Source organism: Athene noctua, chromosome 1, assembly GCF_965140245.1.
Source record: "Athene noctua chromosome 1, bAthNoc1.hap1.1, whole genome shotgun sequence".
Classification (NCBI taxonomy): domain Eukaryota; kingdom Metazoa; phylum Chordata; class Aves; order Strigiformes; family Strigidae; genus Athene; species Athene noctua.
Window position 1 is genome coordinate 27,311,748 of NC_134037.1, and position 12,790 is coordinate 27,324,537.

Here is a 12,790-nt window from a genome sequence, read left to right on the forward strand (position 1 = left end):
TCAAAATCTATTTAAGAAACCACAGTATTTCTGGTTTAAATATTATGCTGCTCTTGTAAATTGTTTATAAGTAACTCCTCATCATAGGGTCCCTTGTTCAAATTACATTTATTTCACGAGTTCACAAATTGCTACTTTAGATTAATTGCAGTTAAGGACATAAAATCTCAGAAAAAATTGATTTAGCAATTTCTAACTTGTGAGGGCATATGCAAGAGTTGCAATGTAAGCATCTTTTTCAACCATGGATTTTTTTATATAGAACTGATCTTTGTTTTTAATAATTTTAAGAATAAAATATAATAATCATCTGTATCCCAGCTGAAAGCAGGACAAAATAATTTTTATATTTGAGTGTTTTCAGGTTGGTTTACCCTAAGTTATTTCAGTGTAAATGTATACTAGAATGTTGAATCTCAGGAACTTTTCTGAAAAATGCTCCTAACTTGCATTGGGGTAATTGCTTTCAGATGTTGGTATTTTGAGCTCTGTTTGTCAAGCCTTACATAGGGTTAAATACTTGCACTTACAATTGTTTATTATTTGTTTTTGCTAGAAAATTCTGTGGCAGTGCATCAGTGAATTATATACAATTAATTATTAATTTAAAAGCATCAACAGACTTAGTATCAGACTTAAGAAATCATCCAGTGGAAATGTTGAATGGTGACTGGCTATATCTGAGTAAGTTGCTGAACTGTGGGCTATTCTTTTGGGTTCACTACATCTGTATTTTAATATCTGGAGTGTATCATTAAAACACAGTTTAAAAAATTGATGCAAATGTATGTTATACAAGTATAGATCTACACTCATGTATGTATGAACCCACCATTTGTTTTTTGCTATGTGGCAATGTACTAGCAGATGATCCTTAAATTATGTATTTGTTAATGTCAAAGAACAGTTTGGTTTTCATTAAACAATCAAAACAAGTGTGGAAGGAGAAAAATTTTACTACTTTTAAATTCAGTGACACTGTATGATGGAATAATTGATTTTATTAAATACAGGTTTAATATTTCCTTTTTCTTGAATGTAAGTTATTTCTTGTCCCTGTCAATTAGTAAATAAATAGTGCTTTGTTTTTCTGTATGTTGTATGTGATTTGAAAACTGGAAAATACAGTATATTTTTAAAAGCTAAAGAATTGTTTTTCTCATCATATATACAGAGTTAGGAGTAATCAAATATCTGTATAAAATTGTATATATTTTAAACATCAAACACTTTTCATGCTTATTTTTTCCCTGTGAATTTGTCTGTGGCCCTCCTACCCAGTGTCTTTAATGACAAGGAGTAAGATTTGATAACCTTTCTTTCCACAGACTACTCGAAACATTTGATTTTAAAGTAGAAATGTAATGTGCAGGCTAATTTGAAACTTAATTTTTCAGGTCCCAATGTTGTAGCAAACTTCATATACCTTTGTAGGGTACATTCATGGCTGCCCACATGTTCTGCTGAGCAGTGCAGGCATAAACATGGCTATGTATTTTCATCCTACTTCAAGTCATAGTTCAAGTAGAGAAGTAGAGAACTGTCACAGATAGAAGAGTTGAAATTAATTAGGTCTTCTACGAATATTAAAAGATGCTTTTCTATTCAGATTCACTTTCTCAGTTTTGTTTCTGGAGATTAAATTAATTTTCTGCCCTAAGCCAGCCATACTGATAAATTTCAGTGCTCTGTAATCAATAAGTGCTGTGTAACTGGCCTTTGTCTGTCAGTGCCTAAATTTTTAGCAGTTACAAAGTGAGGAAAATGGTGGCTTTTCTGTCATAAATACAATTATGTAATGCAATAATTCTATCCTTTGTGAAAGCTGATGATCTGTGTTACTAGGAGAGTCTAAGAAATTCTTTGTCATTCATGTTGTAAATTGATTTGATTTACTTTGAAATCCAGTCCCTCTGCTTATTACTTTTTTTAGAGCTTATGGTAGGGTAAGTTGGCACTTGAACCGCATGGCTTAGAATGCCAATACTTGCTCAGACTTGATGAATTCCTATGACTTCTCATTGGAAAGCCACAACAATGAATAATACTGGGCAAGGAATGCACGAGTACGCTCTTTTCAACTTTCATCATCCTAAAATCATTTAGAAATTTGAACTGGAATGTATCATTATTTCTGTTCTTAAAAGTAAACATAAGGCTTAGCTGAGTTAATTTTAGATATTTATGGTGAATGTGGGAGGCAAGTATCTTAGTTGATCATAAGACAATAAGCTAAGACCCATTATAGTGTAATTAATGTAGTTCAGTGTTAAGATGGGGAATCTGGAATATCATTTTGTTATTTGTTGCAAAAAAGTTTAATTTAGATGAATGAGTTACTTGAGGTTTGAGGTTCTAGGTGCTTAATGCTGCTAAAAAACTGTTTATGTCATTATGAAACACACATGTGAAAAGTTCCTTAGATTTTTATATGCTTTTTTTCTTCCTTCAGTTGTAGAAGAAGGCAGGCTCACTAAAAATATTGTATGATGTCCTCTATTGACATTTTACCCTGTCTTTAAAAAACAAATGAGGGATGAAGATGAAAACTATTTCTCGCTTGATTCCTTGTTTTGCTTATCCTCACAAAAACTTTAATTGTAATTATTAAAACAAAAATGGACAAATATTTCTGAATAGAGGAACAGGTTGAGGATTATTTTGATGTCAACAGGCTTTGTAATTTCAGGACACTTGTCCTAGAGCGCATGACAAACATACAATTGTTCTAACCATTAACAAGTTCTGTTTGAGAACTTGGTTGGCACGTAAGCTTTCAGGAGACGAAGAAATAATGTTCTGAAAAGCAAAAAGTTAGTATTTGTCCCTGCTGGAATAATAACTACAACACAGCAGAAGTTATTCAATGTTCTGTGCATACAATGATGACAAATTCAGACTTAATTTCTTCATAGCTGGGATAAGCTTAATTTCAGTGATACTTCATTATCATTTGTAAAGTAGAACACTATGCTATAGATAAAGTTTTTCAGATAGACATGATTGATTTGCTGTGCCTAATCGTTACTTTGCTTTTTAACTCAAAGGAAATATCAAGTGGAATTTGAAGATAATATTCTGGTTCAAAACTTCTCACTGATAAACGATCATGAGTATAAGAGGTATAAATTGCAAATTGAAGTCACTGATTTGCTACAATACTTCAGAGTGCTATCAGAGTTGTTGATTTTGACACTAGTCATTGAGCAATGTTTTAGAAGAGAATTTAGGGGGTCTAATGGACCACAGTGGCATGAGTTAGCTGCATATTTGAATTAAATTTAGGGATAACTGCATGTCAACTTTATCTGAAATACCCTAACAAACGCTACTAAAGATTAAAACCCCTTACTTGTGACTGAGCAACTGCATTAAAAAAGCAGTCAGGGAAAAACAGGCAATAGACAGTGAAGCTTGAGACCTACAAGATGGAAAAGCTGGAAAGTATTTGGGAAGTCCTGATAGGAGAGAAGAGGTAGGAACTGGATTGCAAAGAACAGTCCTTATAGATCCCCAAACTGATAATCAGAGGTGATGGATGTTGTCCCCTGTTTCTGCTTTCCTGTAATTCTGAAGAACAAATGAGAGTGAACCCTAGCTGAAATGAGTTCTGAGCATACACGTCTTGAGACTTTCCTTGCAAGTGGGTCCAAGAGCTGCAGAGCTTGAGCATTCAGGCCAAGAGTGGCAAAAGGAATATTACACCACTTCTTACTGCTCCCTCCCCAAGCCACCCCTCAAAAAAAAAAAAACCAGTGGATCTTCCCTTTACAGTGACTGAAATAACTTTACTGGAAATTGAGACATACCTAGCTTTACCCCCATCTGCTTGGGATAAATGATCCTGACAACCTTTGCAGTCCTGTGCTGGGGTTTTATTAAGATTCAAAATATGTTTATAAATTGTTTTCCATGCAAAATGACTTAAATTTCATGGCTTTTTTTGATTGCGTGGCAAGATTTTTCTCCTCAACTGTTTGCCATCAGTCTTCCTCAGTGATTGAAGATTATGGGCCTCGGTGCAATACTAAAATTGACATAGTGAGGTAATTAGTTCTCCCTTTTTTAAATGACACTTTGTTTTTAAATATTGAGTTTAAATTAATGAGTGTACCAGAAAGCCAGGGTTACTTGCATTACAGAAGAATTACTGTAATACTGCATAAATTCACATGAAAGGTGAAACTTCAGTGTGAACTAGTAATTAAATTTTTACTAGTTTTAAAGTTATAATTTTAAAATAAATAACTGGTAATGGGAAATTACATTACATTACAATTTTTTGTGTTGTAATTTGTTGTTCAGTCATCTCAAGGATTAAGAGTTTAAGTAGCTGATAGGGGAAAAACAAATGATACTTAGTTATATATGCAGTCAGACTAGTAAATATGGATAGTACCCTTCAGTATTTTCCAAAAGTAATCAGAAGCTTATTTGGGAGGAGTTGAATTTAGGCCACTTTAATCGCTAACTATTAAACTTTCTTTAACTGGTCTCATGCATTTCTCTGAAATGAAAAATTAACTCATGTCCTGAAGTAGACTCCATTGAATTAAATTTGGGAAAAATTATCTATTTAAATATTCAGTAATTATGACTTCATTGATCAAAAGATAGATCAAAGTTTTTCATCTTATGCAAGCAAGTTAATTTCTCAGATGTTCAAAAGCTTATTATTTAGTGCTTATAAAAGTCATCCTGACAGTGTTGAATTAAATATATGTTAATTCACAAAATACTTGATGAAAAATACTCCTTTTTTGGCAGCCACATTAGAGTACATTCTTATGGATGGTGCCTTTTATAAATAATAGAACTGGTATGCCTTCATCTACATGCAATCTTTGCCTGATAACAGCTCTGCTAGATTTGTTTGCAGAGTGTTTGACAACACATTTCAGACCTTCAGGTCATTTCAGATAAACATTGTGTGTGTAGTGAAAGCATTGACATTTCAGGAGGAAAGGAAAGATAGCCACCATTTCTTCAACCTCAAATATCTCTGTATTCAGAGAAATTGCAGATTTTGTAATAAATAGCAATTTAGCTGATTCTCTACTTGTAATTAATATATGGTTTTCAAAAATATTGGAAATCAGGAGTTTTACAGCTAATTCATTTACAAGATCAGATGCAAGATCAGAAAGATGAAGCCAGATGTTTGGGTGTCATGCTTTTTTCTGTAACTGAAATACAATGAAAAAATAACTGGTACAAATTATTCACTTAGGTATCTTAATTGTACATAGCTATATGTGCTATGATAAGTGGTGGCAGTTTTATTTCACAAGGTTGCATTTTTCATTTCAAGTTTCTAAATTTGGTTTCTAGGTGATGAAAATGAAATTTCAGAGTGTCATGTTACTGATGGATCTTGCAAAGTTTTTAATAAATAAAAGGATAAGCACGATGGGGGGGTTAAAAACTAGAAGACTTCAAAAGGTGAGTTTAAGTGGACATTTGTTAAGCTCTTTCTTTTTCTTGAAGAATCACTGAATGCCTTTGTATGTGCAAAAAAAGAAACATATTTTCCATGCACTATTAATTTAAAACCTTTTCTGAATCTCACTTTCTTGGAAATATGTTCAAAGACAATACATATAACCATGGAACTCAGCTTTCTGGTAACTTGTGGTGGCAGAGTCCATGCCAAGTTGATGTTATAAAGGAGGTTGGTAGGCCAGCTCAAACTGGTTTAGTTGAAAAGCTGCTAAAGTAAACTGAAAAGATGCCTATCCTTTCTGGAGGAGTTACTAAATGGGGTAGAGATTTTTGTTTTATAGTGGATCATACCCCATGGATGTTTCTGCAGGATAAAGATTTATACAATATTTTCTTCTGGGTAAAGCTAAATTTCTTATTATTTGAGCTCAGTTTGGATGTAAGAAAAGTGAGAGGACTGGGTCAGCACTGAATCTTTTTCAGGTGTTTTTCCCTTGTAAAAGTTTTTTCTAAGTAAATATAAAACTGATAGTGTTTTTTTATCAGTAAGTAGCAAGTCATACAATTAAAACAAGCACTGAATTGTTTTGAGAATGGGAAGTCCTAAAGCAGTAAAAGATGTCTGAGGTAAGTAATTATATGAAATAAATTAGACAGGTGTTCATTGGTAGCTATAGATGGAGTTTCAAAGAGATTAATCACAGATTTTGATCCTCTTTTATGTAAAAGGTCGGAGCAGGTGAAATTACTAGGCTGTTCATCCTTTTAAACATCTTGAAGAATGGGATATTAATCTCCATGAACAAGTGATCTTCTCTGAGTTAAAATTATTTGACTTCTTGTCTCTGTCTTACTGCTTGTTAAGTATTTTTTCACTTTGTTTTCCTGAATGCATATATGTATATTATTTGTATAACTAATAACTCTAAGTATTATGTAGAATGTATAAATCAACTTCGCTCTAGATCCTTGTCCTATAGAAACACAAGATCTAAAAAGTCTACTTTTTAGACTAAAGCATTTATCCAGAACAGTTTCATTTTTTCACACAGAAATCTGACTAAAGCTGCTAAATGTCTATCCACACACTACAGTCAATGGTGCTTGGAGATTTATCAGATTTGTTGGTAGTGATTCCTTCTCCAGTGTAATTACACTACAAGAGCATTATACAGTAGTGGTAGTTTTGATTCATTTCTCTTAAGATCCCAACATATTATGTGCTGAAGAGAAACAGGAAACTGTATGAAGTTCTTTTTTATTGTTCCCATTTTTGAGACCTGGTCTTGCAGTCAAAGGTGGTATCTTTGCGCTAAGTAGCAGCTGGAGAAAATACCTATTTCAGCGTTTTGAGATGGCTTCTTTCATCCATCTGTTTCAGCCATGTGATAACACAATTTGCCTCAAATATCAGTAAAATAGCAGCACATAACTCTTTTTTTCATGTCATGAATGCTTTGTTTAATAATTTTAAAGGTATCCAGTTGTATTTTGACTGTGCAAGTTCATATAGAGACAACGTTGGACTTTTTTGATTGAAAAGTACAAAGAACTTCACAAAAAGATCTTATGTGGTTTAACAAGACAGTCTGATAACCAGACTGTTGCACTGGAAAGTTTTACTTCGTGTTCTCCTCAAGCAATTGTCTGTTACTATATATTAAATGTTTATGAATGTCTATTTAAGATCTATTTTTCACTGCTTTTATGCATACATACATGCAAAATTTATAAAGCCAATGTTGGAGATCTGTAGGAAATTCTTAGTGAAGCAGTTTTAAAAGGATATTGTTTTGAACAAAATTAGACTGTCTAAATTTTTATAAAGAATAAAGTTGTAAAGCTTCTCTAGTGCCAGTCACAAGATGATGTTGAAGCTTTTTAAAAACAACTAAATATTATACAAATGTTTAATAAAAACTTTTTTCAATAGCTGCAGTTTAAATATTGCAACATTTTGCTGATGTTTGACAATGTGAAAGTGAAGTTTGAACATTTTAGCAAAAAGTATATGAGAAATAGTACAAATATTTTTTTAAATTATTTTATTGAGTCATCGCATTATGAAGAATTTCTTAATGTTTCTTTAAATCTTTATGTTAAAAATACAAGTGCGAAAGAAATGCCATTTCCTAGCTATTTTAATGGACTGTTTTCAGAAATGTGATTATTGTGAATCTCCAGACCTTTTATATCTAAAAAAAAAAAAAAACAAACCCTTTAAACTGTCGTAGAGGATATGTAGTTCTGTACTGAATAGTTCCAGTATGAGGCTTCAGTTCATAGTGCTGTTGTTCTGGGAATCCACTGTAAGTCTAATCTGTTAAATTTGTTACTTAGCTATAAGTCTCAATTTGAGAGGCAATATAAATTGCAGTTAGGGTTTTTTTTTCATAGAAATAGAGTTTGAAATCTTGTATCTCCTTAAAAACATTTTAGATGTTTGCTGAATGTAATGCCTAGACAATATCTGAACTGAAACTTTTCAGATTTCTTTAGTTATAACTCATTCACTACTCATTCACAGTGTATATACAGTGAACACTGTATAACTCATTTGCTGTAGTGAATGCATGTTGGTTGGCATTTAGAGTTCACTATGTGATGGTAAATATTAAAGCCATATAAAAATATCTTTAGGAAATATGACCAGACCCAAGTGTTACTATTACTTCCATGCTTATATCATTTTGTTATTTATAGTTTCTTTAATATAGTAGATTATGTATGCTCTGTTGTGATAATGTCATGCATTTGTTTTCTTCAAAACCTCATGCAGATTGAGTTTCTTGCATGTTGTCTTAGCTGAAGTTAAAATCAAGAATGATTTTGTTTAGGTGCTTTTATATCACAATTTAAGATTACAAGTACTCCTATTTTCTTTATCTACACTATTTATATGTGCATTCTTATTGTACTCTAAACATGGAAAAGTTCTAATCAAAGTTATCTAAGATTGTACCGTCAAGTAACAAAAACCATGAAGACAGCACAGTTATAATGGCAGGTGAGGGCATGTTGGGAAAAGATAAGTAAGTTTTTCAGGAATCTTTAATGGCTTCAGGAACAAACTTTCTAGATTTGAAAAACAACACCACCCCCAAAAAACCAGGACTTTTGGTGTGTTGTACGTATTCAAATGCAGCGCATGAAGACAAATTTATAAAACTGGCTGTAGGTTTGAACCTCTTAGTTTAGAGACACAACAACACATAATTGAGGATAGCTCCAAATTCTTCTTATGCAGAGTGGGTAAGGATAAACAAGGTGGATTAATGCCTATGAATGTCAGCAGGTGGCTTCCGTGGTCTAGAAATCTAAATTGATGAAACTGGATTGCAGGGATAAAATAAAACGTTTATGCATTGCGATGTAGTTTTCAGTTATTCCATTGAATTGAATAGATAGTTCTTTGTTGCTTTGCATAGGGGGGGCAAAGTGAAAAAACTAAAAATCATAAAGCTAAAAATGCACTCAAACAAGCTAGTTACAGTGGTGTTAATTTGTTGATATGAGTGCTCATTTCATTGCTTAATGTCACAAAAATGTTTACATTTCTCACAACACCTGTTGCATGTCACAAATGTAAACAATTTGTACTTTAAACATATCAGAGAAAGGCTTGTGAATAACCAGTTAACTGCCATTTTTATTCAAACAAAAAGTTGTTTCATAATTTAGAGGGACATGAGAGGTGATAGATATCTTTTAAAGGATCTAACAGTATTACATCACTAGAAATGCAATTAGAATAAATTTTACACTCAAAAACCATTAAAATACTGTCTTCTCAGTGAACAGAAGAAACACTTCAACCATGTGAAAAAAAGTTAAGCATCATGAGCAATAATTAAAACATTTTCACAGAGAATACAGTATGGACTTCACTGAAATTCCTTCAGTTTTGTTTTTAAACAGATTCATCTTGGCTTGTAATTCTGTAGCTCTTGGATTTGGTTAAAGGTAAAGTTATCAACACTGATCTTAAGAGATTTTTGAGAGAAGAGAAATTTTTTTGCAAATAATCTTAAACTCATGGTATGTAACAATTAGTGTGAAGCAGGTCACAGTTAGATCCTGTTATTAAAATCCTTCTTTTTGAAAATATTTTATTGATGGCAAAAGAAAATTTAATATCCTGGAAAATCTGTAACTATAAAACAAGAATCATCTTACCAGACCATTATTCAAATTGATTTCTTCTGGGTGTACTGATGAGATTAGTGACTGAAGCTACAAATTGTAAGAGTGATTGCATGGTACCATCGAGAAAGTTTTATGGTATTGACTGTCTCATCCCACGTGGTGGGTTACAAGGGGGTGAATCTTTTGAATTCCCCGAGAGCCTGAGTGCCAGTGGAAGAGCCCATCTCTGCTTGACAGAGCCGCAGGGTGGGCTGAGTCATGACAATGACTCAGAAGTGGAATTGTGCTGATTACTTTATTAACTGACCACTTTGGTGAATGAATGGAGACAATTTGGCACAAATCAATTGATAACCATCTGGCAATGGATAAAAGCACTTTGGCGATGAGGATATTTTCCTAATAACCTGTCAATGATCAACCCATCATAATTCAACTCCTACAAAACTTATACACATGAATATATGTAAGAAAGAGAGAGCAGAAAGAGAAAAGAGAGGAAGAGGGGATAGGAAAAGGGGAAATCAACACCCTTGGATCCCACATTGTCACATTGTCACAGATTAGACAGCGTGGTCTATAGGTTGTGGGTTGACGAAGATGTGGGGTGTTGCCTTTGTATTGTCCTTCTTACACATAAGCAGGAGGTTGTTCCAGAAGGTTCTAATTTTTTCTGGCTTGTACCTGCACAGTTAGACAAGTTCTGTCTCTGGGCAACAACAGGAGGGAAGGGGAGAGAAATGGCCCACTGCACCACCTCTGCAGAGCTTCCTTTGCTCCCCCCCCCCTGCTCGGCATCCCACTTGAGTTGTTTGAGACATCCTCTTTGCAAACAGTTTCTTGCTTATGAACAGTTCGTGACACCACCCAGTGGGTCAAACAATGAGAGTCAGTGGAGTGTCTTCAAGGTCGTCATCTAGGTCAGTGGAGTGTTTTCAGTGGCATCTTCTAGGTTGGTGGAGTGTTTTCAACATCATCTTCTAGGGTCGTGATACAAACATAGTGGACAGCAGGAGAAAAGAGGGAATAGCAGTGAATAGACGGGTAATCAATCATACATCAGATGATAGCTATGCCAATTATCAAGAACAAAAATCCAACCAATAAAGCTATTGCAATTTGTGCTAACAACTTCCCGCACCCTGTGAGTCCCCAGGACTGCAGGAGTGAGGTGAACCAAGATCTAGTGAACCAGTCATTTGGCTGGAATGACTGGAATATTTTGGCAGTTTGGAGATTTCTTTCATTTTGGCCTGTGTTTCCCCTGCACAAGTACTGGTATTATGAATGGACACAACATTCTTCATCAGTTAAATTTAACATATCACATATTCCTTGCTCTTTTAACAATATGGTATCTAAAGCTAAACAATTTTGAAATGTTATCTTTGATGCTTGTTGGACTTGTAAATTCAGTTCTTCTAAAACATACCTTGTCTAGTTACTTAGAAGGTGTACTTGCTAGGTGATGTTTTCTAGAACAAATTGATGTCACATCAGGATTACAGATGGAGTAGAGATGTTTTCTGCTAGTACATCCTCATGCTAGTCCCAGAGAAGCTACGTATGTGCTACTAGTTTTACAAGTCTGGATATTGTTATAATCCATAAAATATACTTCAGGTTTTGCAGTGAGTGGCAAGCTCTTCAAAGGGTAGTGTGTACAGGGTATACCACAATATTTACTCCTGTTACAATCTTTAGTTTTATTATAAAGTTTATTACACAGTCTATCTTGATTTTTATGTCTGCTAGAACAGTAACTCCAACAAGTACACATGTCCCTTATCTCTCCAAGATAAGATGGATTGTTTCCGTATGATTCTTCCAGCCTCTTGTAGGGCTAGGACTACCACAAATGGAACTTTTTTCCCAGAGTGAATACCGTTTTTCTGCATCCTTAAAACTACGTGAAAGGAACCCAGCGGGGCGAATGGGGCCCTCTGGTCCCTTTTGCCATATATGTATAGATACCCCATGGATTGCAAAACCCTGTTCAATTTGAAGTGGGTCTGTGGGGTTGATCAGGTGCAGGGCCTGGTATACTCCTGCCTCATGCTTCAAACACTAATAACTTCACGGCTTCCTCGTGAACAGGGATCCAATCCCAAGCAGCTCGTTTAAGTACTAGGACAAATGTCTGGTGGTGTGATTTTACGCATATCTGATTTTATCTTAGAATGTTTCTTGTTAACAAGATGTCTCATTTTGCATTAAGTAATCCTGAAAGTGTCTGAGCAACTGTAGCTGATGACAACTGAATAGTTGATGCAAGTTTAACTGTAGTTATCTAGCTGAATCAAAATAAAGTTGAAGAAACAAGTTTTTGGGAAACCAGCTTCTGAGCAGACTGCATTGTGGGACAGGTAACTCTGAAAGTGTTAGTGGTAAAAGGATCTAATATTATACATCACTGCAGAAAATTTGCTTCCTTGGAGTGTCTGAAATATGCCACTGAATAGAAATCCAACAAGAAAGCTTATTTTTACTAGCAAGACAGAGCTTATGCTACTGCTATATTCAAAATATACCTGTGGTCATTTGTTCCAAATGTCCAAGTTTTGTAATAATATTAGCATTTGAGAACAAAATGTCATCTCAATAAGTAGTGTTAGTATTTGTTTCTGTGCAATGACGACCCAAACCTAGCTGGTGCTGGAGTCCAACAATCAAACATACTTCTCCTGTCCAGAACATCCATCTTGACAGATGGGAGCCAAGTCACTGAACATCTGGAGGAGTGAAGAAAGCTCATGGAATGGATAGATTAATATTATGTGGGACCTGGGCATGACGTAAATGGTATGGAATATAAGGGGTGGAGACTGTACTGGATCTGGCTGATCTGGAATTGGTTTTCACCTATAGCGGCCCTCACGGTGCTGTGGTTTATGTTGGGAGCTGCAGGGTGTTGGCAGCACCCTGGTGTTGTGGCTGCTGCTGAGCAGTGCTTACACAGCACCAAGGCTCTTTCTGATATTTCCCCCAGTGGGATGGGGTGGGCAAGATCTTGGGAGGGGACACAGCCAGGACAGCTGACCCGAACCGACCAAAGGGATATTCCAGACCATATGACGTCTGCTCAGTATAAAGCTGGGAGAAAGGAGGAAGGGGGTGGGGTCACCCTTGGTCCTCCGAGGCAACCACTACACGTATTGGAGCCCTGCTTCCAGAGAAGGCCCCATATCGCCTCTTCATGGGA

General features: G+C 34.9%; 1 protein-coding gene across 1 annotated transcript in view; it reads left to right on the plus strand.

The window, feature by feature from the left end:
* MCPH1 (microcephalin 1) overlaps nt 1-12,790 on the plus strand; it is a 132,419-nt gene that overhangs the window by 18,256 nt on the left and 101,373 nt on the right. The window contains 2 exon segments of the mRNA XM_074895734.1: nt 5,332-5,419; nt 5,421-5,442. Of these exon segments, the coding sequence (XP_074751835.1) occupies nt 5,332-5,419; nt 5,421-5,442 (110 nt within the window).